The following is a 27,655-nucleotide window of genomic DNA, read 5'->3' as shown; positions in this document are numbered from 1 at the left end:
TCCATTAAACGAAGCACGTGACGAAGTGCTGTCAGACCTCTCGCGTAAAACCGAACACGCTATTTTGATTCACGAAAACGCCGTCGCTACGGCTCCAATACATACAATATATATCCAAACACGTTGTATTTGCGGTACGATGCTATTTCAGTTGCAGTTTCGGTTCGATCCTTGCGGATATATTTGCACGCGGCTCGATTAACCGAGAGACCGGGCCTTGTTCTCGCCGTACACCGGCAGAACAAATAATGCTGTAAAATACTAGCCATCGTTCCCTAGCGAAACGACATTGCTATTTCGAAAACGGTCGATAAATAGTCGAGGATTTTGGCAATCGTTGAATCATGGAAATATGGTACGGTTATACCAATTCTCCTGTCGTCTTTATGATAACACCTTGAATAATTGTCTATTAATCTCCTTTCTCTTAGGATTTTTTCGATAGTTGAGTAAGTCAGAGTTAATTATTCGTTGCTTGAATTTTCAAATAAATAGATAAAACTGAAATATTATAGAATTGAAAAGTTATAATTAGAATTCTAACATACCAAAAGTATCAGTCAAATTTGACGCATCTGAATTGTAAGGTGCGTCACGAGTGTGACTCGATATTATAAGGGAAAGGCTTAATTATACTTAAGAAAGAAAAAATTGATTAAAATTTTAAACTTCATCGATTTCACCCTCTCGTCTAAAAGAAGAATAATAATAAATGTTGAATGAAAAATCACCTCGAATCGAATCGAGCGAATTGTTTAATTTCCATCTTTAATTGTCCTTAATTGCACGAAGTTCCCCTCGAAGCTGACGTAATTTCAACCTCGAATCGCCACTCAAATCACAATGTTTGTCTTGTATATCCGGCACGACGAAATCGACCTCCTCTCTGCCACCCTTAAATTGCTCATCGTTGCTCGCACATTCGAGAAAGTAATTTTCGTTTCGGCTATTCTATCACCCCTCGAACGAATGATTACATCATCCGAAGGGGGATGCATCATTCTCGCACCCGACCAGGGGTGGATTAACTTGATGCGCAACCCCGTCACCGAAATTCATAATCTGCACTGCTCCCAGCATATTCCACCCCGCAAGTGGCAAATTCTAATATAAAAGACCAACGTGTTATCGAGAGCATATTTCGATGCGTGTTTAGAGACCATTCCACCAACGGATCTTTACACGATACCATTTATTTTTAGGTACTTGTAAACATTGAATAAATTTTCCTTCGGGTAATAATAAAGATAAAAATTTTTATTTGGGAATTAACTAATTTATCACGGTTCAATTATTGAAAATATTTCTTAGAACAACGGTGCCTGTATTTATTCGGGATAGAAAATAGAGATTTATTTAAAAAGAGAAGTTTTCTAGAACAAATGTGGCAATCTGTGAAAGGTTAGTTCCGAGCAAACCTATGAAGAGAATTTTCGACAACTATTAGGCAAGGAGGGTCTATTATTAGTCTCGAACCGGGCTATCATTAGATGGATACGCTCCAGCAAAGTAAAGTTTGCCATTGACAGCGTCGACACTGATCTTCAAAGGCAGCTTGACTCGATGACACAGTGGATGACGGGAATTGCTTTGATGTACCATGGTATTCAGTTCATCGAGTAATTCTCCATCACGGAAAATAGATACGAGGAGATACGTGGATACCGAAAGAAAATACATATCGAATATTCTTCGGCTCGCTATTTCGACAAGACTGTTTGCTCAAGAAATTCTTAGGCCGCATCTGTGTCGAGGCAAAGCTTTCATCAGCCCCGTCCACGGCAATTTCTGCACGATCAAACCAACAGATTCACGATTCGTAAATAGATGCTGATCTATACAACCTCCACCTCTAAACGTTTCATTCTGTTCAACTTATTAGCTGATAGAATGCAGAACACTTTCAGAAGAATTCAATGAATAATTCACTTCTTAAGTAAATTGTTATGTAATTCTATTAAATTGTAAATAAAATGTAAATAAAAATAAATAAAGTGCTGGTTAATTTCCAAGGAGGTTACCAATCAGTTTTGTTACTAATTTAAATTAGTCGAATAATTATATAAAATTTACTCCTAAATTTAAATTCAATAAATATATTGTATGTTATTCACTTATGTAATTGTAAATAAAATATAAATAAAAATAAATTAAGTGCTATATTAATCTCCAAAAGGGTTACCTATCAGTTGTTACAAATTTAAATTAACCAAATAATTATGTAAAATCTACCCCTAAATATAAATTCAATTAAAATCTTCTGTATTTCTCAATTACGTAATTATACAAAAGTCGGTCAAATAATTACCCCCATTCATCCATCTATCTGTGCACGACACCTACACGCAAAGTTTTCAATGCTACGTAAACTCCGGCTTATAGAATAGTTTGAAAGTTCATCGTATGGAATGCGAGCGTTAAGATATTATTGTATTTTATCGTAACATCGGTACAAAAGTGAAACATCCCTACAAGCACCCCGATGCCCCCATATATCTGGCGATCTTTAAATACCCTCGACGCACGGGGTGGCAAAGGAACAACGCGTCCCAAAGAACTGGATCAATAGACCCGTCAATAAAAATCTCGATTCATTCTAGTTGGTGGGCAGGCTTTATCTCATCCCCGGTTACCACGTCGCGCTGTCCGAAAGATCGACGAAGCTGTCCGCTATGCAAAACAAGATAGCTACGACGATCTGCTGCTCTTTGCTCAAGAAACTATTAGGTTACCGAATAATTCATGCGGGGTCGCAGCCCGCCAATCCGGTGGCGCGTACACCGCACCACCACACCGAATCCAAGGTACGCGGGGTCGTAGAGGATGCAAGGCAGGAGGCAGGGTAACAGGCGCGCGCGCGCGCGCATCAAACACATCGCGCGAGGGAGCGAGAGGGAGAGAAGTAAAATGAGAGCCATAAAGCACGAAAGACAGAGAGGTGAATGGTAAAACTGAGAACGGCTATACTCTGTTGCCAATCTCCCCCCGACACCCTATATCCTGTGGGGGGCATAGCCACCCCGTTCGCCCCATAATCGTTTCTCTCGGTCCGCACACTCTCGACACAGGACTCCCGGGTGCGACGGAGACGACACTTTCGCAAAAGCGAAACACAAGTACCCGCGCGAAAAAGGAAAGATGAAAATGAAAATACAAGAGGGACACAACGGTGAGGGTGGTACGCAGTGGCGAACGCGGGAAAAGGTACGGTATGCTCTCTGCGCGAAAGGGGTGAAAAAAAAAAAAGAAAGGAACCGACGTTCGCCAGAGAAGAAATGAAAATAGAAGAGAGAGAAAACGTTGCGAGTCCCGCGAGAGAGAGAGAGACGACGACGACGAGGGGGTAGAAGAAAAGGGAACAGTGAAAAGAAGAGACAAAGTGGCAGAAACTAGCGGCTCAGACGGGAAGAAAAAAGCCGCGAGCGGGAGGGACGTGAACAGAAGGGAAAAATAGAATGACTGAGGAAGCAACAACCGTGGATGCGAGGGAGAACGAAACGGGGAGACGAGCAAGTGTGACGAGGAACGAAGCACAGCGAAATTAGCACAGATAGAGAAAGGATGAAATAGTTAAACAGGGAAAGAACCGACAGAGAGGGGCCGAGTGAAATGTACAGGGTGTCTCAGGCGATAGGGACAAGTTGTATTCAATTCTCTGACTACTAAACGTCAAAATAATATAGCAAATTTCAAAGTACAATAATAATTTTACGGTATAATTCTAATATTTTAAACGGAAAGATGCAATTGCACTTTGCTGATACACCGATGCACAAAAGTGCATAAGCTTAATTCCAGAATGTGCATCACTCTACCCGATATAAGTCTTGTTTATATATTATAATATACAATTTTCATATTTTCAAAGGAAAGGTGCAATTGCACTTTGCCAATGCAGCGATGCACAAAAGTGCATAAGCTTAACTCCAGAATGTGCATCACTCTACCCGATATAAGCAAGTTTATATAATATACAATTTTCATATTTTCAAAGGAAAGGTGCAATTGCACCTTTGCCAATGCACTGCTGCATCGATGCACAAAAGTGCATAAATGATTTCCAGAATTTAATGTTGCCCCACGAATTTTCCATCTGTAATTATTTCAAAGACCCAACTTGTCCCAGTTAAATGGGACACCCTGTAGAGTAAAACAGAGTCGGAGAAAGAAAGATAGAGAGGAAGAGAGAAGCAGGGAGCGCAAGGCTATAGCTGCTGCCGTCCCGACCCGACCTCTCATCCCCTGTTGCCCCATTCCTGTCTCCACCACCCTAAACCTCTCCCTTTCCGCGCCACCTCATCACCAACCTTCTCTCTCGTCCTCCTCTTCACCGTCTCCCCCCCTTTTCACCCCCTTAGTGCCGCTTCTACCCTCGCCCACCATGGCACAACCACCCACCTATCCAGCCCACCGACCAACCATACCACACAGTAACACCCCGACCGACAGATCAATACCTACCAACTACCAAGCTGCTCCCAGATTATCATTCTATCCGTCCACTTTGAACGACCCCGAAAATCGAGTGACCAGGATGCGGACGAACGCCGCTCTCGATGAACCTTCACCGAGAACGGACACCGAGAGAAATGCTGAACCACCGCACGTGAACACGCTTTGCCCGTTCACGTCCCGTGGATTCGGGATCTATCTTTCTCTTGCCACGTCGATTAACGGGGCCAAGAATCTAGTATTCGAGAGGAAGGATCGGACGAGGTTACGTACACGATTGCGCGCTCCAAGTCGCGCGCTGAAACGTACTTCGCGTCGAGAGGGGGGTGTTCACTTCGCGTACACGCCAGGGTATGGCGTGTCCGATGAGATAGTCGCTACTTCAACCTCCCCTAACCCGACGCTTCTCATGGCTAATAGAAATTTCATTACGTATCAATTATTATATTCTAATACAATTTATAATATTTTAAATGTCTTTACTAAATTTTGTTTATTTCTTCAGTGCTAATCCTGAAGACAGTGATGAATAATTTTTTATGAAATTTTCTAGATGATAGAAATAATGTATTTTTAATAAATTTTAGTTTTTTTAGTGTTCTTAAGATTAATTCTTGAATAATGAAACTTAATTTGCTTCTGTAATTATTAGTTTATCGAAATTGTTCAGCATACGAGTAGATGAGAAAAATACAAAGGGTGGGAATGGTGACAGAGGAGTATTATTAGCGAGGGAAAATTTCAGTGTATTTATTGCTTTCGTTACGGCTCACCTCTTTTCTCTCTCCTCTTTCGTAATGAGCCAGCAATTTTTCAAAGCCGAACGACCTTATGATCGTATACGCGTTACGTCAAATTAAAGAGCAACAGGTGTCTCCGCTGATCATCGGATGTAGTCCGTGTTAAAATAGTAGCGTCGTGATATGACGGCCGTCGCGACGCGTTCATTCGGTCAAAAGTGATTTTTTAGGATACAGCAGGAATGCTGATCGAACGAGTACTCAAGTGAAGTGACACTTCATCAATTTCACCTTCTCTTGCCTTTTTCTTTTTTAATTAGTTTCAATTTTAACGCTTTGATTGCTACGTTGAAACTGTTTCATTTATTATCTTCGAGATATTTCGTTATTTCTGTTGACGGAAAAAATTTGCCATTGATATTTCTTTCACAAGGCCAGACACATTGTAAAGGTAAAAAAGGTGGATGGATAACACGGACGATACGGCGTCGCGATTGAAAGGGTAAAAGGGCAGACCGACAATCGACCTTGTTAAACAAAAAAATCACGTACACGTGGCCGGCAAAAGTGTTCCATTACACCGACCTTAAGCATCCTGGACAAGGACGCTCACCAAGCGGGATGCAATACGTCACTGACGGCCGCCTAACGTCACGGAGGCGCCTCCGGTGACGTCAGTGGCGTGCTAAATCAGATTAGATACGCAAGGGTTTATTTGTGACCCACGCATTTTCTGCCCCCGTGCTGCGAGTAAAATGTCACATCCTGATACACAGGATGTAACTACTTGTCATATTAGGTGGGTGAAGAAAATCACTCAGGTATACTTATTTTTTTTTTAATTTATACTTCATTTTAAGAAAACATTTCAATTTTCCATTATATTCATTTAAATTAACTTTGAATTTTTTCTGAATGACATGTCGGGTTTGAATTTTTAGAATCATCTGTTTTAATGAGAACGATTCTACTTAGATAATTAAAAATAATTTTAGTAATATTGGCAGATAGAAAACAGCAATTTATAACCAGACATGAAATAATATAGATTATTACACGACTTCGATGTTATCTAAAACCTGCTGGTGCTTATTTTCTTAGAAAGAAACTTATGACGAAACCATCCCCTTCGGAAAGGCCAATACTTCAGAAAAGTAGAAATCGACCCTGAAACATCCAACCCCCTCGTACAAACATTGGACCGAGGTTAATAATCTATAGGTGACATAAATCTTTTCCTGAGGGTTCGATATATTTCAAGGAAAGGTAAAAAATCAATCTATGTACTTAACCCAACTCGCTACCCTTGTCTAATTCCAGTTCTTTCTAACAGTGTACGTAATTTTCAACGATTTCGTCAATTAAATTCCAATTTGATCATTTTTATATTAGTAAAGAGAATTTAATCTCCTTTTAATGTACATTCTCGTACAAAGAAACAACTATGCAACATTGTAGCAGGATAGGAAACGTGGTAGGCAAATGAACTGTTATTATCAACACCGTCTGCGTTTAATCGTAAAGTAACAACGTCTGCATTCTTCTGGTAGCACTGTTGAGAAGGATGGCGATAGGACACCTCGAGGTCGTGGTATGCGACACGATAGGTCAACCACCGTGCATACTAAGGGTGCAAAACTTCGAATAGTTTAACTATTCGAGTAATTCGAATTCTTTATTCAAATAATCCCAATATTCAAATTTCGAATATTCAAAGTAGTCATATTTTGATTGCTCCAATATTCAAATTTCGATTATTCAAAGTAGTCATATTTTGATTGTTCCAATATTCAAATTTCGAATATTCAAAGTAGTCATATTTTGATTGCTCCAATATTCAAATTTCGAATATTTCAATATCCAAATTTCGAATATTATAATACCCAAATTTCGAATAATCCAATATCTAAAGTGTTTTAACTACCAAATACAAAATTCCTATTCAAGATTATTCGAATACACCGAGTATTCAAATTCCCTTAACAGCCCTAGTGCATATGTAGCCGAGGGACTCGGTGTGTACACCTTGTGTTGTATTGCGATGCATAGCAGAGAGGCAAGAGACAAATGAACGAGAAAGGGAAACAGAGAGGCGAACGGGAAAAGAGAGAGCATGGACCTCGCGAAGAGGAAGGAGAGCAAAGGTGAGCGATAAAGAAGAGAGAGAGAGAGAGAGCGGTGTCTTCTAAAAAAGCGAGAGGGAGAAGAATAATAAAGAGAAAAGGAAAAGTAGGGGAACTGGAATGAAGAGGAGTAAAGGGAGAAAAAGATAAGTTTATAAAAGACTTGGCTGAGGAGAGAAAGAGAGAGAGATGGGAAGGTAGTCGAAAGAGGTAAGTACATACAAAGAGGGGGGGGCAAAAAGAGAGGAGAAAAGGGAGAAAGAGTTCTTCGATGGGTAAGGCGTTCGGTGTTGCAAGCAACGGCGGCATAAATCGGTCGAAGGGAAAACTTTTTGGGCGCGGAGTTACCAGTCGGTATCTCCTCTACGCGTATATGTACGTATACACATATGTGTATGCGGTTTTATCTGGCGGTACTCGGGGATGTTGCGGGTTGATTTATCGCCTGTCGTTGCCATGGAAACCTCGGCGTGACCGGCTTGCGCGACACCCTCATATCCGAGTCGACTCTCTGCTTTGCCCTCTCTACCCCCACCCCCCATCCTCATCCTCCCTCGCTTCACTCACTTGTTCACTCTCTCTCACCCTCGTCACTCTCTTCTACTTGCTCTCGGTACTCTCCTTCTCTCTCATCATCGCTCCTTCAACGTTAGATTCTCATCCGTACCCTTTTCCTCTAGGATTCATCCGTTTCTGTGTCTCATTCACTCCAGACGTGCCTATCTGTTCGAGCTATCTCTCTCGATTGTTCTTTTTCTTTGTTCTACGCGTCGTCCCTCTCTGTTCACTTCCTCCTGCCTTCCTCTTCCTTCGAAATATGTATGTATGTATGTATATTCGGGCTACGTCTCTCCTTATTGCATTCCCGCTCTATTTGTCTTTACACCGTATCACTATCCCTGTTGTCCCTTCCATCTCCGTTCATCCTCAACCCGTGTTTCTCACCTTCCGTCATAACGTTTCTCATTCTCTCTTACTACATCCTGTGCACGTTCAAGTATCTCCGTCTTTCTCGTTACACCCTCAGTCATTCATTCGTCCCTCTCTTTCTCCCTCGACGTCGTACCCTTCCTTTTTCCATTCCACTTTGTAGCCTCCCTATCTGCCTGGTTCTACCACCGTCTACGTGTCATACTCTGCGCGTCTTTCTCCTTTCTTCGTCGCTCCTTTACCGACGGCTCCGCTCACCCACGCCTCGGCAACCCCCCACTCTTTCGGCCTTCTAACCTCCCCGACCGCCCTTTGCCACGCTCCTTACTCCCGCACAGTCTGCCGTCTTCCTCTCTCCTTTCTCCCTCCGACCACTTAACCAACCGACCAACCGACCGACCAACCACCCATCCACCCACCCAACCTTCTTCCACCCGTTCTCATCTTCCCTTCGATATGCACCCCACGCTACTATCAGCTTCTACTCCCACGCGCGAGCTTGAAACCCCCCAGAGGAACGTCAAGGAGGCGACTACCGGTGGAGTTCTCTGTAAAGAACGAGAACTCCGCCACCTGCCTCTCCTCTACGCCTCTCCTCTATAACAGACCCTCGTAAGCTTTCGCCTCCTCCATCCACGCCGTACGCTTCTCCGCCAATCGAGTGCCGACTGGCTGCTGGGCTGGTGCACGTTTGCGCTGCTGCACAACCTGATCGTTCCGCACGATCTAGATAAAGAGCGTTATCTAACCGTGCGGCTAATTAACCAGATCCTCGTCTAGTTATCAGTCAGGATACTTTTCTGTCTTTGTACCTATATAACTTGTGTTAAGACAGGACTAGTACATGATTTCTCGGGACTTGGGCCTGTCCACTCTGATGATTATAGTCTACATGGAGTGATGATAGATATGGTAACATAAGTAGAAGAAGACGTCTGATCCAAGTGCCATAAGGGCAAACTTTTGGACAACACCACTGTAAAGGACGTTGATTCGAACTGATGTATGTACATACACTCAGGTAGTAGGCTTCTTTTAGTTAAGGGTAAATGTAAGGGGAGGAACGTGCCACCACTTGCCTTTAGTGTTGGGAGAACCTAAGGAGAACCTAACCTAGAACCTCCTGCCTCCACAAGTAAAGATTATGGACAAACAAGACGAGTGGGAGGCACTATATCTTCTACACTTCCTTTTAACTAAGGGAAATTTAAATTTCACACTACATGAGCATTAAACAGTTTTCATGCAAATATTTCTATAGACTCAACTATAAGGGGATTCCCAGAAATGCTTGGGAGTTTGTTATCGACAGAGTTTATACTGTCAAGGATATTTTTGTTAATTTAATCACTTTTAGATAGAAAAGTGTTGTAAGAAATGCTGAATTTGATGTTTTTAAAGATAGATTTCTTTTGGTCAGAAATATAGCGCCAGACAAAAGAAGATGTGACTGTGATATTACCGGCGGTGGGTAATGTTAAAAGAGACAGTTTATCCTTGGTAGAAGAAAAAATTCCCTAGAGTTAGAAAAAAGTGTATTGTGTGAAATGGTAATTTTGTTAGGAATCTAATGATAATCGGTCACGTGAATATTGAAAAGTTCAATCTAAATGTCGACTAATATCCACTGCCCTGTTCTCTCTCACGATTTGAACACGAGTTGGTGCGTGACTGAAGGAGGATCGATTGGCATATGCGGGTCTAATTAGAGATTCAGACAAGAATTACGAAAGCCCCACTACGGTTAGATTACTTTCTTAAAAGACGAGTTTCATAACGGGTTCGATTACTTTCACGAATAATAATCTTCCATTTACTAGGAGGCTAGTTGTGTAAAAGAACTAATTGCTACATCGTCGAACTGAGGAACTTCCGCAATGACAATGTTTCCTGACACCTCAAGAAACTGAACGAAATTAGTGAAAATCTACCGTATTTTTAAAATTATCATTTATTCCTATTTAATTAGCAATTATTTAAGAATTTAGTAAACTTTGATTCAGAATATTTTCAATAATATTTGTAAAAATTTTCCCAATTTTCTTTAAATGTATTTAAACGTATTAAGTATAATTAGTTCAGTAATAATTTTGAATTCACTGAAAATTATTTTCAGTGAAATGATCAATACATTTTCATACAGTACACTGCATTGTCGACGTCTGGCAAGGAAGTGATACCAGGATAATCCACAAACTATTTTCAGGAATAAATAATAATTTTAATAATTAATAATAATCAGGATATTTCTTCATATGAAAGTATTATTTACATAAATCTAAAATATAGGTTATTTTAAAATAAGTTTTACTTGGTTATATTTTAAAACAAAAATTACCAAAGTTATAATAGACGGAAATAGTTTTATACTACTATTTTCCCTAGGGAAATCCACCATGCTCAAGACAGTACATACAATTCCACTAAAGCAGTATGATAAACTCAAAAAGCTATTAAAAAAAATGAAAATTTGCTAATGAGTAAAAATTAATTAAGTTATGGTAGTCAAGGGTCTTGTATTAAGGAAAAATAGCAGAAAATAGAAAAGCCAGGGCGGACTAAGGCAAAGAGAATATTCCCGAGGCTTCGTTGTCGGTTTCATTGTTATCGACCCGTTGATATTCCCTGGCGTCATTGGTAGCAGGATCACGTGGTGTCTATCGCCTTCCAACCAGTCAGCTCTCTCGAACAATGCACACCATTGACGTAACTTTAAGCTGTCCTGCGTGAAAGGTCATAAGCACAACTCGGATATGATCAACGTCTTATATGTATTCTCAAATCTTCATTATCCAGTTCAAATCAATAAAAGGAATATCACAAAATCAAAAATAAAGAACTTCTCTATCAGGATGATAATGATCCCCCTATTTGGTCTCAATAATTTACACCTTTGACACCTTTCATTTCTTTTTTCTCTCATGAATTTCTTAATTTTCTGAGTACTCTTAGAAAAAAAATTCAGGATTATTAATGCTCCTGATATATTCTTTTCAGGTACAATTTAATTAACCAAGACAATAGAGAACCAACTATCCAGCCTTAGCAATGCACGCAGATGCAAAGCAGGTTGCATACAATTAGGGATCGCGAGATAAAATAACACGATATTCGTGCTTTTGATATGATAATTAACACAACGTGACTACAGAACACAGAAATATAATGGATTTAGATCTGTCGCACGACATTAACACACGACAGGTGGATTTATCGACAACGCGATTCTTTTCTTCATTCATCGGTCACGCACGAATGTTTTAATTTATGCAAATTAGAATAGATGAAAAAAACAATAATCCATCATGAAATTCATCAGTTCGCTATAAACATTGATTAAAAAATATCCAATGTTATTATACGTTTGATATTCTTTTTTGAAATTTACAAAAAAATATTTGTAATTTTAGTTCGCCATTGTTAATTTTGCATAAAATATTCCCTTAACAAAGAGACACGATAAGAAATGTATCTTATCTTCTGGAATAAGTAACCATCATTTTCAAGGAGATGTTATAGAAAATCACGGATAGCAGGAGTAGTGGTATATAAGTTGTGTTGTGTCGAGAAAATATTGTTCGTGTCACTCGACGGCTAATCAGCTTCACAGTGAGTTCGTTATGTCGCGCTTTACCGCATGGATTGCTTTGCTCATATTGATCGGATCTGTTTGGTCACAGGTTAGACTTGCCATAGTTTCTCTAACATTTTAAAAACTTGCTTACACCAATAGAAATCATATTTCATTGAAAAGTTATCAGTGTAAATTATCACTAATTTCAATTTTTCAAACAAATTTATCTGAAGTATATATCGTTCTAATTTAAAACTAATAATGATATTGTATGTATCTGTTATGAGGAAAATAATATTTTTTAATTTTTTAAATTGTGTTGAGCAAGTTGTCTTGAACGTTTATTTTCTGCATTTCAAAATTGAGAAATTTAATTGTCACGATTTTTATTTTAACAGAAGGAATTTTCGAAAGAAGAATTTTCGAAAGGAGAATTTTCAAAGAAAAAATATTCCGAAGAAGAATCCTCAGAGGAAGAAGTTTCAGAGAAAAATCATACAACGGAAGAGTTTATCGAAGGTTCACCAAGATTCGGATTTGGTCTTCTTGATTCTATACGAAAGTCCTTTTGCGATTTTTCCTGCATGTCCTCAGACAAGATGCCATATTTAATGAATCTTGTATGTGCCGTAAAATGTCCGGAATTATATTTGCCTCACGGACCATCATCATCAACAATGAAGTCATCGGACAAGCCTAGCACGGAACCTTCATCGACAACTTCTTCAACACCATCGCCTTCCTTATCAAATTCTACAATGTTAAAGGCACCAATGAAAGAAGAAGCAGCACCAATGAAGGAAGAAGCAGCATCAATGAAGGATAAAACAAAGGAAGAAACACCATCTATGGAGGAAGAAACAGGCTCAATGGGGAAAGAAGGTTCAGCAATGAAGGATAAAACAACAATAAAGGATGAAACAGGATCAATGAAGGATAAAACAACAGCAAAGGAAAAAACATCATCTATGGAGAAGGAAACAGGCTCAATGGAGAAAAAAGATACAGCAATGAAGGATAAAACAACAATAACGGAAGAAACACCATCTATGGAGGAAGAAACAAGCTCAACGGACAAGAAAATGATTAATGAAGAAAAAACAGAAAAACCATAAAACTGTTTATCAAAATGTTTCTTTTTTAATCTTCGAATTTTTTTTATTATTTTAATACTTCTCATTACTACAAATAAACTTATGAATTATCTTGTTTTTTCTAGTAGAATATTAAAATGAGATATAACCATGTTACTAACATAATGTAGTGCACCATTCTATATCTTTATAATAAATTATATTTTTAGCAAGATTCAGTAGATAAAGTCACTTGTGAGTTGGAACATATTAGGAAGTTGTACGTAAGGTGGCGCTACCGATGTTGTTATCCGCAGTATCATATCAAAGATTTCTGTTTTACCCATTGATTGTTAATGGATTCCCCAGTGCCCGGCACTTCAAAGATATAATGAATTAATTAAAAAAAAGAAGAGAAATAACAATTTTGGAAATGATCTTTCGAATTTGTCACAATTATCATCCATTTCTTATGAAAACTATAAAGTGAAGTTAAATGGTGCCATTAAGTATAAATCTACTTAAAAAAATCAAACCATCCTCAAACTGTTCACAACACATCACCATTTAAATTCCTCGATTATTTTCTTGTTTAGTACTGCAACTTAAAGGTTTAATAGTTAAATTGTGCAACTTTTTTCAAAAGACCACGTGTATATTTAAATTTCTCGCAACAGTCTCCCACCCCCAATCGAAGCAACGAAAGCAACCAACGAAACATCCACACGAAAAAATATAAGACCTTGCTCCCGTTGTGAAAGTGATCTCAGGCAACCTATTACGAGAGGAGCGTATGTCCTCTCACTTTCTGCATGCACGCGCGCGCACAATGAGAGCCGCCGGCCGAATTACATGAAACGAGGATTAACACCGTAAAAGGTGGCCGCCATTAATTAGAACGAACACCGCGGCTCTGAAACGTCGATAAATCTCTACTGAAAGGACAGAAAACTCTTCCCTTTTCACCGTATTTCCCTTGTATTGGCACCCTGCCGTACAATGGAGCACACCTCTGATAAAACAGAGACCCTCGTAATGCTCTCCGCGTGTCGATGCTGTCCGCGTGGGAGAATAGAAATGACCGTACCCCCATTATTATCCGGATCGTACGTCTAGCCGATCGAAATTTATAATTAAACCGGTTTAAGCCTCTAAAAGAGAAATTTTAAAGCGTTCCTTGCTAATAATTGAATTTTTATCAATTTTTATAGTATATTAATCACGATTATTATTATTAATGGTGTTCAAATTTTTATTTCCTGGAATCTTTAGAGACTGGAGTATTTCTAAAGAGAATAATGAGTCTTAGTATTCCACGAAACGTACCTGAAGCTCGGCAAGGTAATTGAAATTAATTCAAGAAATACTCTATTAAAACATCATCGGGAAACGGAAAACTCCTTTATGTGTTATCTGAAGGAAACGAAATTTTCCGTTTTTAGTAACCTATCGATACGTTTTATTTTTCAATTTCAAATCATTTAAATTTAATCAGTTCATTGAAATTCCTATAAGTATTCGTGTTAAATGCTATTAAATTTTTTTTAATTGTAAGTACGCAAAGTCGTTACGTAAAAGTGTGCGCGCAATCGAGCCGCAGATTAAGAGGAATAAAGGTGCACGAGTTTTGAGGACTAATATTATGATCCAAAGATATCCCGACAGTTGACCACCAACAGGACTTGAAACAATGGATACAACAGGATATAGGCGATACAGGATATACAGACTGGACTCGCCTACTGTGAATCACGCAGCGAGGTATGCAAAAGAACGAAAGTTCCGTGAAACATTGATCGTAAACTCAACTACAGACCAATATTTAATATTATTTCAAGCCTATGAACAAACAGTAACGTTTAAACAAACAAAGTTTAAATAATATTTCTTTGAAATAAGTTTTGAATATATTCGACTGTCGTCGGGTTAATTCGACCGAAAGGGTTAGACAGCGATTTCTATTCGAAGAAAAAACGATCGGCAAGAATCTATTTCGAGCCGATAGACGACAAAATATTATCCTGCGTGCAAAGGCGGAATTTCATTCCAGATGTTGCAACATTCTGCAGCTAGAAGTCGAGGACACGTCTGAAGGTAAACACTGTGCGAGAGTATTAAAAGAAATTCACATAAACTGGTTTCTAATAAAAATAATAAACAGTGAAATTTCTTGTAATTATCATGGTCTTATTCAGTGATAACGCGTAAATGTCAACAATGCAGCTAATCTGACTCACGGGTAACTTAGAGCTTTCAAAGGATAAATCAAGAAGAAGTCAACAATTAATTATCTACTCTTCAAGAATTAACGCTTTGTAATCTCGAAAGTATTTTCCTTATTACAAGTTAAATCATTTTTCCTGGTATTATTATTAAGAGTTACGAGGAAAAAAGTTTTGAAAATGAAGAAAGTGAATTTGAACTTCAAAGAGCGAAAGTCACAGGTCGAAGAAATCATCATCGATCAAATGATCTAGAAAATTGAGAATGGGTGACTTGTTCGGGTTTGGAATAAAAACTGGGTCAGAATACGCAACTCTACGCGTACTAAAATTCCTTTCTCTCTCTTTCTCTCAATATACATATCTCCAGCTCCTACTCGTTCATTCGAAGCTGACTTCGAGCTTCAACTCGAGACCAGTCTCGAGAGACGAATGATCCATTTAGATTTTTATCGTCCGATGAATCGATAAATACGCCCCCCTGCGTGTCGGTCCCCTTTTTCGCGACTTCTTCGCGAACCAAAAGAGAAAGCTCCGAGGAACAATGGGTGGTATCACGCGCGAAAGCAATCGGTATACGACTGATCTGAGCAAACTTGGCAAATTACTTGCTATAAATAACTGTCCGGCAAGCTGTAGGGCGGATTCAAGCCCGTTTATTTTCAATGAAAATAATTTGACACGATGAGGCATATATTATTGTCTAATTAATGCAAATGTAATTTACAACCCCACATTATGTTTGCATTCAAAGGTTTATTGATATTGAAATCTGCTGTTAATTATAAGCTCACTTGTAATAATTGCAAATAAAATTAACACTTTGATAAGTAATACTACAAATTTGTAACTTTCACATTTTTAAGCAATTACTTTTATCTACTGTATCAAATAGAAACTTTCAAATGGCGGACCATGGAGAGTGCCCCGTCTAAATTTTACACCTTTCCTCTGAAAATAAATATCCTAATTTTCTTCAAAAAATATACATTTATCTTTAGGTTATTATCCTTTCATCCAGGCTCCGATGTTGAAGGAAAAATAAAAATTTAAAAATTAACAATTTTGCAACATATCATAGATCGTTTTTAAAAAAAATGAAAATTGTCTAACGTAATTCTATTGATAATCGATCATTCTTGAATTAACACGAATCCTCTTCGATCCTCGTGTCGGCCGACCGACCCTGATCGTAACAACCACTCGACAAGCCGCATTCTATCTCGTGCCCGCGAGGAGGATCGACTTTCTCTTCAAGTCATATGACTTAGCTAAGTCACATGCGTTCTGCGCAATCTTGCATCCCGATGGAACTTGTGTGAGAGGATTCCGCTACCAACGAGAGAATCGTGTTTTCCCTGACACACGTGTACAGGTGTACAAAGATGTGCGCACAAGCTGCGCAAGCAACATAACTCCTAGACACGCGGATCGATCTAGTTCGCCGAAGCGAACGATCTTTCTTTTTCGTTTGCTTCGTTCCCTTTCACACTCCTTTGATACTGCTTACAAAAATATTTTTCTTTTTCACCGGTAGAATTACCCAACGTACCTTGGCTACCTTGTATCTACAATATTCGCGAATGTTAAAAACGGGGAAAAAAAAATAAATTTCGTTGCAAGAAACAATTTTTTAAATTGGCTGTTGCGAGGTCTCGTTGCTTCGTTTCTTTTTCTTGTCGAGTTTTTCGTATCTTAAAAGCATTACAACGATAATTCAACTGGATCGATGTTCGAGAAGAATAACGAGCTGTACACGTGAATTTGATCAATAATTCGGTATGTATAATTACCGATTACGTCAGGGATAATCGTTGCATTATAATAAATTACGGGCGTTACGGACTAACTGATCAACCGGGGGCTGAATGTTTTCTGTCATTCATTCGGATATTAAGGTAACTGGTTGCTCTCGATTCGGACTCCATATGCGAGCCGAACAGTCCAAGATATAATATCTTTCAGGCGATCGATTAATTAAAAATGTATCATCTTGCGCAAATGAAATGAATTGAATGAAGAACGCGTTCGATTGGATTTTATGTACTCCGTCTAAGTGACTTATGCTTTCGAAAATGCAAGCCAGTTGATAACTAATGAACTTGTCGATACTAAGAGCGTTCCAAGTGCGAAACACATCGTATGAAAATTTCATAGAAAATCAGGATGAATCATTCTGTGAACATTTTTGTAAATATATCACAAAAACTGGCTCCGAGATGCGAAAAATCAAGTGTATAAAATGAATTTGCACAACTTAAGTGTCAATAGCAATTGATGATGCCGTGAAATGATTCATTTTCATCGAGGAGTAATACCTGTTCATTTTTCTGTCTGTGCATGACGTCATTCGTTTGACTGCAAAAACACGATGTGATTTCATTGCAAAAACCTTTTCACCTGTCGCTCGAGCCAATCGACAAGCTTGTTGTCTCGAGTGGGCCGACAACACCTTCGTGATAATCAAAATTGCCATCGAATGTTTGTCGTCGAAACACTCCACGAATCTCCGAGCAACGCTTAATTACTTTTTCGTGAATTTGTAAGTGAAAATTGCTCTCTGTTATATTTGTTTGTACACCGTTGCGGATAATCAGATCAGTGTTATGACAAGTTGTAAAGGATTTTTAATTCTGTAGATTGAACGGTCAATTTGTTAACAAGTTGAATTTATTTTTTAAACAATCTGGTTCAAAGGATTAAATAGAAAAAGGAAAGAATAATCTTGAATTACACAAAGAGCGTGATGTGTTAAATTAAGAACTCAAATTGAAAAATTAAATAATTACACCTTTAGGCCAATTCCACTGAAACGTTTAATGTCTCAATGAAATTATAACTTGAGAATTTCAATAATTGGTTACCAATTAGCGAAGTTACTTCGCGAAATTTACAAAGCTACCAATTACCAATTATCGAGGTAATTAGTACTGTAATACAGTGGATAAATAAAAAGTCGTGTACCAAGTCGAATTTTCTACAGATAAGAAATTACGATGTAATAAAATTAACTGATACTTTAATTCCCAATGTCCACGCATTGAAAAGTAGAAGTCTTAATTGATATTTCGAAATGAGCCACGAAAACAATTTGGTGTAGATAAACGCTATAGAAAGAAGAAAACGATGCTTATCAATCACGAGAGACCCGGAAGAGGCATAAAGCGAAACGCAGGCATTCAACAGAAACGGAACTCAGACAAAAAAAAAAAAACATAATGAATCATCATTATATAAACGATCCTCGCAGATGTTAAGTAATCATGGTATCAGAGATAAATTGTTAATAAAACAATCGAATTGATCAGGTCGATAGAGAGCTAATTGGCGAGGAAAATGTAGCATGAAACTGAGCCCGAGCGAGTTCATCACGTGAGTGTGCTCGTACCTGATCGATCAGAGGATCCTTTCCCTTTTTCTTCATCGCTTCCTGCCGACACATCTTTCACACTCGATTCAATAGTCGGATTAAACACGTCCGCTTTTGTGCTCTCTCGCACGCGTTCAATCTCCTGTACCCGTGTACGTTTTCGACTTACGCGACCGTTCGTTTTATGTAACTATAAAAATAAAAGTACAAATAAAATGATGCTTTTGTATTTTTTTTTTCTGTCGGATTGATGGTTACGCGATGTTTGCCTCTAGTTCGTTCAGAAATCCTGTACTGAGATTTGTATCGAATGATATTAACCCTTGAACGACGGACCATGGAGAGAGCCTAAACTTCAATTTAATTTTAAGTTTCATACTATTTTCATTTTCTAAATTTCACACTGTTTTACACGCAATATTGATTCGCGTTACTCTAAATTAATATTTTTATTATAAATATTGATATTAATAGCAATGATATCGTTAATTAGTGTAACACGAGTCCACGTTGCACGCGTATCGATGTCTCTAGTCAATATTAATACTAATATTTAGTATTAATATTGATATTGAAATTGGTACTGATAATATTATTAATATTAATCGAGTGTCCGCAGTAATAACTGGAAAGCCTAGATTGAAAACTAAAATGATCCTAATTGGAATAATTGCGGTTTTAACGTGTCTGACTACGCATGGCTGTATCTACTGCGGTGGCCTATGTGTTAACATTTTATTATAATTTCTCAATATGTAATAAGTTAACTAATTTAATTCAAATTTTAAATGCCCCTTTATCATCTACATTAAAATTAAGTGAATACACGTACAGTTATTATGAACATTGATTAAGAATAAATGGTACCACTAGTACCTTTGTACCGTTTAGTATTACGATTATTGTATGGAGAGAGGGCACGATATAATACATTACTGTGAATAATTTTTGGGAGAAATTATAGGGTTTTAATTACTCGTTAGGGAATTTAATACATCATATACATTACCCTGCTATTAACATTACATAATGCATTCCAGCAATTATTAAAGTCAAATACCATTTCTGTATTATGATTATTAAGTACTGTTTAATTGTTGCGAGTTACAGAATTGCAATGTTGCATAATTCCCTTCAAATAAAAGATTAATATTGTTCAACCTTTTCATTTTTATTCTCTTGGAATGTAATTTAATAAATTTATTTATTTAGAATACCAAAATTATTTTGAAATTGCATCCACTTGTTTCGTACAATCTGACCAGATTTTTTAAAGAATTGTACTTCGCACAATTGGTGACAGTGAAAAATATGAAACGTTGCTTATTACCCAAAATATGAATGCAGAAATGACTAAATTAAGGAGAATGAGATACACACGTGTTGAGGAGTGGCAGTGATATTTTCTCGCAAATAAGTTGAACAACTTTCACCTACCCAGAATACTAAACTCCAGTGAAAAATGTTAAATGAGGTTGTCAAGACAGCTTTGCAGTTGTTTAGCGCAAAAGGAAATCAAATTTCATTATATAAAGACACTATAATATTCTGCAAATTATTTCCTGTTAAATACAATAAATGATTATTATATTTTATAATTTCTATATACTCTTTAAATATTTTCGTGAGCCACTACATAAATAAAAAAAAAATATTAAACGAATCGAGATCCAATTTGTTCATATTTGCTGATAATTTGCTACTTCGACATAACTGACACGCGACATCCAACTTTGTGGCAATTAAAAAATAAAAAAGGAAACGTAACATGTTCAAGAATGGCAAATGCTCCGAGTCGAAAACAGAAGGTCGGATACATTATTCGGGTCAGAATCGCGGAGAATGCCAAGGTTTCACCCTTTCCCTCCTGGATGCCACGATAAGCGAATTTCTTTCTCTGCATATTACTCACGTATGTATATGGCGGTGCTTTCGATACGCTCACGATTGAATTTCGGTTTCTGTAATCGTTGGATTTCGTAACGGGTGGGCGTACCTCGAACGTAAAAGAATGGTACGTGACTCCTCAGGGTGAACCACTTAATTACCGCCTCGATTCACTCTTTTGTTGCCCATTTTGTTAACAGTTTATAGCTCTCGTTTCGAAACGACCGCCCATTGCATAACATCAAAAATTCTATGAATCTATCTTCTTGAAATTTAATTTCAACCCTCAAACAGCGTAAAATGGTCCGCCATCAGAAAGTTACCAATCGTATTAAAAATAAAAACCTTTCGAATGAAAATTCCTAAAAAAAACTATTAAAATAAGAAAACAGTGATAGAATTATTTTAATTGACAACTTTGTAAACTGAAAATTTAAATTTTATAAGTGGAAATGAACGTTGTCGCCTCGGTTCAATTAGAAGAGCGTTCCCTCGCTTTGAACACACAACAGAGCTATCGTAACGCGATAAAACGTAAGCGTAATGTCTCTTTGTATCTACACCGGTATCGCACGATGAAACATGCATCATATTATCACGAGATTTATGCAGAGTTAACTTCTTTTCATTCATGTATTCATTCATGAAGTTGCATGCACGCTCGCTACTCAACACGTATGTGAATACATTTAATGTTAATATAAACGTTAAGTTCAAGTAAACGTCACGTATCCTGTTACCGGAATATCTGTCATCCTCGAAAATACTTTCGCTGAATAATTGAATAACATGTACATAGTAATTCATTTTAAGTGGAGCAATTTATATTGTCCATCCGCTGCGAAACGAGAACACTTAATGAGCTGGAGAATGAAAAAATGTAATTAGCGTAAGAAATTTCAATATTTCGTACAAATATCAACCCGATTCTTAACGGAGGAAATGGCTACCGTAAACACCCACGAATATCTATTGCTCTTCTAAAAATAAAATTTGTTCGAATTAAAACGCGTTTCGTGAAACCCCATAAGTTACGATAAATTGTCGGTATCACTTTCACCGTCTCAAAGCGTAGCAAGTTGAAAAGCTCGTTTTCTTTTTTCGGGACAATCAAAGTGGCGAAATGAACCTGCCTCGAATCGAAAGAAAGCGTCTCGTAAACTCGTTCACCTCTCTCGTCTACTTGGCGAACTCCATCCTAATTTATCGACAACGATCGTATGCAAATGACTGTTTGAACGAGCACGCGTGCAATTGCGATCCCACCGTGCGTATGTACACGAGCGAACGTTATATCATTGTCCCGGATTCGAGGCGTTCACACGTTGCCGCTCACATTTGTTCGGATCTGTAACAGTACGAAAGAAAGAAAAAGACCCACCACCGGTCAAACCTGTTCAAAAATGATTTTTTTTACAAAGAATTTCCGGCGTCGCCCCGACCGTCAAGGATACACCTTTCGCGAGCCAGACGATTGCATCTCCTCATCGTAATGCCGATGACAACAGCTGTATCATTGTGTGCGATAAATATTGTCATTTATGCCTTTCCATATACTTTTATATTAAATTTCTGACTTTTTCTGTACTTTGGTTCAAAATCGATAAAGTTTTATTATAGAAAAATCGAAAAATTATTAGACTCGAATTTATTTTAATTTTAATTAATAATTTTGTAGATAAAAGAACGAGAAGGTCACGATTTGTTAACTTAATAACTTGATAACAAAATATGAAAAATATTTGTCTTGTTCAGAAAATAAATGTCGGTCAAACGGATTAAAATTATTCAACCTCTTCCGTCATTTAATTCGATCCAAGACTCAAGGATGTAACAGCCCATGGTCCGTGCCTTTCATCACGATTACTGGACCACAGAAAGTGGAACCTTTCATTCGACGAGCAAAGAAATGAAACACCAAGTACGTAACATCAACGCCGCGCCACGGATTCGTTTCTCAGCGACGGAAGTCCCGGTTAATGGGATAAAAACGCCCCGACAATTCTAGATACCGATCATTTATATAGTAACCAAGTAACTTTCTCGATTCACCTCGGTTCGATCGGTCGATCGATCAAACTTGAATGAACGAAACTGAAGCCCAGGGCGATGTTCCGTTGCCCGATAGTACGCTCCATTTATCAATTTTTAAACAGTGTGACGCATAAGAAGTTGACGGATGTGAAATAAAATTACGTACCTACAACAGTTTCGTTAATCAGAAATTCTTTTTTTTAATTTGAGTATTTCAAAATATTTTAATTGCAATTTTCAGCCCTTGAGTAAATTAGAAAATATTTTAATTGCAATTTTCAGCCTTTGAGTAAATTAAAAAATATTTTAATTGCAATTTTCAGCCCCTGAGTAAATTAAAAAATATTTTAATTGCAATTTTTAAACTTTCAGTAAATTAAAAAATATTTTCATTGTAATTTTTAAACCTTCAGTAAATTAAAAAATATTTTCATTGCAATTTTTAACCCCCGAGTCAATTAAAAAATATTTTAATTGCAATTTTCAACCCTTAAGTAAATTAAAAAATATTTTAGTATTAAAAAATATGGAAATATTGCTATAGTAATTGAGAACACCTGATCTTCGTGGCAAGTATTTCAACCTGTTGTAATACGATCAAACGTTGCCCCCGATTGGTTTAAGCAATTTTCTTACATTGTTGCGGCAGCCAGTAACGACTTGCTGTCTATTAATCTCGCCCGGAGATGCTAAACAGAATGGTCTAGCCAATGTTTTCAGCAAACAACATTCAATTATCTTCGGTGGCACATTAAATCACCCCTTGTGAAACAAGTTTTTACGATAAAACGATAAATCTCGCGACGTAATTGACCTCGCCTGTTACGGATAACATTAAGGCAGAAGTTGAACTTCAATTGGTGTTTCATCACCGATAATTGAACGATGAAGCGAAGCATAAATATATTAACATAGATATTTGAAAAAGGAACTGCAACCCTTACTAGAGAAAGTAAAGTGAAATACGGAGACATCCTAATATAGTTACTTTACTTTACTTTACTTTACTTTACTTTACTTATTAGGTATACTTTAGCTTTACTTATTCATTCTATTAATGTGAACTAAGCTTAAGTGTCCAAGGAGAGCTGGTATGTAAAAGGTTCTGGCAGCTTGACCTGGGACATTCCGAGCTAACTTTCGAGGACCACGATTGTCTAGAGAAAGTATTCCTTTTTTTCGATTCTCCACAGTCAATACCACGACTGCATGCAAAGCATCATTACCTCCCTGCATTCACAAAAACCGTTCGAATTCCATGAACCAACACTTCTTCCATTTGGTGAATGATCATCCTCGCCGAAACGGGTTCTTATTAATGAACGACTCGAATTCATCCGATCGACCGGTTGAAACTCAAGAAGCTACCGTTTCGTCGTGATTCATCCATTAATCGTAATTAAACCGCAATTATTAACGCCCGAATGAGAAATAAAAACGAGCGAACCGAAGCGTGTAAAGATCGGAAAGAAATATCGCGTGATTATACTGTCCCGTGATCGTTTAACCGAAACTGACCAATCTGTATCACAAAGTAGAAAGTAGAAATTTTAAATCCAGACCTGTTTGAGTGATCGTTATGGTAAGTTCCATTAATGGTTCATCATTTACAAGCTGAGTATCACAGTAATTTCTGTGATTCAATAATTACACAATTTGAAAGTGACATTTGGAAATTCTAATAATAGACATAGTTTACTTTAATGGGACGTTTAATAAAAAATATAAAAAAAATTTGAAAAGGGTGGTAAATAAAAAAATTTAAAGAAATGATAATGTATTTATAATAGTCATTAATGACTCAATCATGAAGTTTAGCATTAGAAATATCCCAACCTCTTCAGAAATTCTAATGTTTAGGAATTATCAAGGCATTAAAGATTAAGTTACCGTGTAATTTATTCGACAACAGAGGCTAAGCGACTAATACACCCTTTCATTATTGTTGGTACTATTCAAATGAAATTCTAATGACGAGTTTCTTTCAGAAATTACATCAGCGAGGTTAAGAACGGAATAACATTATCTGAAAGTCTAACATAAGATACCTGTTCAACTATAAATATGATTATTACAACGAATAAATTCTAGATTTCACATTGCATCGTTTTTCGCATTTGGAGTGCTGAAAAACTTTTTGTTTTTCATTGAAGTAAACACGTTCGACAAGTGACTTTTATGCAGTCGCGAAAGTAGCCAATAAACAATTTTATATTTTTTCATAGTAATTTGGTTTATTCGAAGATAAAATACGCGAAGGGGTTATAAATTTCATTATCAAATGAACGATTCAATTTGCAATCAATTAGCATCGAAAGAAAACAAAGTATTAATTTTGCAATGATCGTAATGAATCGTTGATTACAACCCTTCAGGAGTAAGCGAAAAGTAACCAAGTTGATATGAAAGTTCTGCTCCCCTCGAAGAGAATGTGAAGTCTCGAGAAGATCTACGACATAATTACACCTTGCATCGAATTTTTTCCCTCGCGTGATGCTCTTGCATTAAAAGCAGAGATCTATGTCGACGATCGAATGACTTTTACTTCACCAACTCCTCATCACAGGGTCAAGTTACGATGATTTCTCGACCAATAGATCACATTCGCGCTTTATCTTTCCCCTTCTGATTGATTCGTCTGACAATCATTTTAATCTCTATTAATCATTTGGATGGGATAGGATTGTTCAATTAACTCTCACGTTTCGTTAGAGTATCATTCGAACTAATAATTATTTTTTAAATGATTAATGAAAGAATAATTTTTAAAGGAACAATGTAAAATTTAGGAAATAAAATAGGGGCTCTCTCCATGGTCCGCTGTCCGAGGGTTAATTATATACTTGAAAAGACGGAATGTGTTTAATAATCTATCAAATTTTTCTTATTGAAATTCAAGAAGAATAGAAATTTTCAATAATTTTAAACATTTTAAATACCGAATTGGAAGCTTCAGTTTTAAAATTAATTTATGGTATCCTTGATAGTAGGTAATCTACTGGCAGTTAACGCGTTAACAACACGTGTATTAATTTAAATAGAACGCTATAATAGTTGAAACACTGCTTACGTCTCTTCAGCTAGGCATTACCTGTTACATAGAGAAGAACGGTAAACGACCATATTATTCAATATGAAAAACGACTGCGTTCAAGAACGAAGAGGTTGTGGCATACACCGTAGAGCAAATCACGTTTAATCTTTCAAGTTCCAATGCAGTAAAGAACAACCGTGCACATAATTCTCGAACAATAAACTTATTTCCCTCGCGTCCATGTAACACGCGGATACAAGCATCTGTGAAAGTCTTTTGAAATGAACGACGTGTCACGTGCAATGTAACCGATACATGATAAAGATTTTTAATTCGATTACTGAAAAATCGTATTATTTTAAAAGATCGTAATACTTTAAGAGACATTGCAGAATAATAAAATAATTATCAAATTGCAAGATTTGCATACGAAATGAGAGGAAAACGGAAACAGGAAACTGCCGCAGATAGAAAACACGGTAGCCAAGGAATCTACGATCGCGTAATCGATCAATTACCTTACTTCATAACCGATTCGCTCGAGCAAGAGATAAGATTCAACGCGCTTTCGTTGTTATGCTTTGATCGATCACCGTTATGCCATTCGATGATCCACGACGAGACCACGTTCGCGATTTGTACTTGTCATTTCGCTTTCTACGATTCGCAATCCGCCGGCTAATGCACAACTCGTTACGATCTTCAGCGTGAAACCAGACGAAGAATCCTCTGATTAATCAAACTTTTTGCGATCTAAATCGCAACCGAGCGAACGATACACCTTGCGTCATAGAGATCGATACATCTGTTAGAAACGTTTCCACATTTTTTGTTTTTATTTTTTCCTATTTTTTATTTTTTTTTTCGCAACAACTGATTAACGTTGCAAATCAGGGAAATAAGTAACGCGATTTAAATATTTTATTTTATTAAATAATTTGGAAATTGAAAACTTTGAAATAAATTATCTTCTCACAAGGTGTACTTAACTTTAAAATTAAAATCATCCTCTAATAAAAATTTTATAAATAAGGTATTCTATTATATATTTTCATATTCTTAGAAAATTAAGAAAAATTCTTTTTAATTGAAAGCCTATTAATTAAATAATGATAAGTGCAGAAAGAGAAATGAATCGACTGGTCCAAGAATTCTGAATGAAATTTGAGAAAGAAAATTCGAATAAGTGTCCAGGATACTGGAAGGTCTTTCACATCTTCCAAATAAAAGAATAATTACTCGACAATAGGGCTTACTAGACATCGAAGAATTTGATTTACTTACATAATCAATTACAATATTCCATCCAACGTTCAAATTCTCACGACTTTCATAACCTTACGCAATGATGTTTAAGCGGTACGCATGACTTATGTAACGAAAATCGAATGTCCTTTTAATATCGCGCAATTCACTCGTAAAAGGACTTCATGACCTGCCCCTTCTTGTACCTCCTTTTCGATGCATTAAATTGAATTTTTTTTTCCTTTTCGGAGGAGATCAAATTTCACGCGGTTACTTGTAGCACACGATACACGTCAAATTTATCAGAGATGTACGATATGAAAAATGAATGGATTTCTTCAGGGAAATTTCGATAAAAGGTATTTGAATGTGTCTCAGTAGCTAATCTCTTATGAAAATAATAATTGAGTACCTAACTATAAATATTGTTCGATGACGATTGAAAGACTTAGAAGAAATCACCCCTCCAATTTACTTCATGTATATCTAATCGCTATTAATAATGATATTAATATCCGTCGTAGGCGGATCTATGTCGCTTGCAACGGAAGTGTTAATAATACGTTCACCGCCACGGTAGAAATGGCCATGTTTAACAGAACACGCTATTAAAACTATACAAAATTAATTTTTCAACAGAAAATATTTCAATTTGCAATTTTCTATTTTTAACATAATTCTAATAGTAATCAAAACTACCTTGGCGCATCCACCTCCTGAATATTTGATCTAATAGCCATATTTAACAAAGCACGCTATTAAAACAATAAAAAATTAATTTTTCAACAAAAAATATTTCAATTTGCAATTTTCTATTTTTAGCATAATTCTAATAGTAATCAAAACTACCTTGGCGCATCCACCTCCTGAATATTTGATCTAATAGCCATATTTAACAAAGCACGCTATTAAAACAATAAAAAATTAATTTTTCAACAAAAAATATTTCAATTTGCAATTTTCTATTTTTA

At 37.0% G+C, this 27,655-nt stretch overlaps 2 protein-coding genes across 4 annotated transcripts in view; one reads left to right on the top strand and one right to left on the bottom strand.

Moving 5' to 3' along the window:
* Positions 1-27,655, bottom strand: part of LOC114874308 (centrosomal protein of 290 kDa-like) — a 141,699-nt gene that overhangs the window by 77,992 nt on the left and 36,052 nt on the right. The window lies entirely within an intron of this gene.
* Positions 11,833-13,127, top strand: LOC114874313 (THO complex subunit 2-like). Of its 2 annotated transcripts, none has more exons than XM_029183492.2 (2): positions 11,833-11,925; positions 12,234-13,127. In XM_029183492.2, exons 1-2 carry the CDS (start codon positions 11,883-11,885, stop codon positions 12,932-12,934), a joined length of 744 nt encoding a protein of 247 aa, XP_029039325.2. In that variant the 5' UTR covers positions 11,833-11,882; the 3' UTR covers positions 12,935-13,127. The 2 variants fall into 2 exon arrangements, with proteins under 2 accessions (XP_029039325.2, XP_029039324.2); XM_029183491.2 differs by having other exon boundaries at positions 12,218-13,127.

The sequence above is a fragment of the Osmia bicornis genome, chromosome 3 (assembly GCF_907164935.1).
Source record: "Osmia bicornis bicornis chromosome 3, iOsmBic2.1, whole genome shotgun sequence".
NCBI lineage: Eukaryota > Metazoa > Arthropoda > Insecta > Hymenoptera > Megachilidae > Osmia > Osmia bicornis.
The sequence above is the reverse complement of the archived record's forward strand: the minus strand, read 5'-3'. Positions and strand labels throughout refer to the sequence as shown.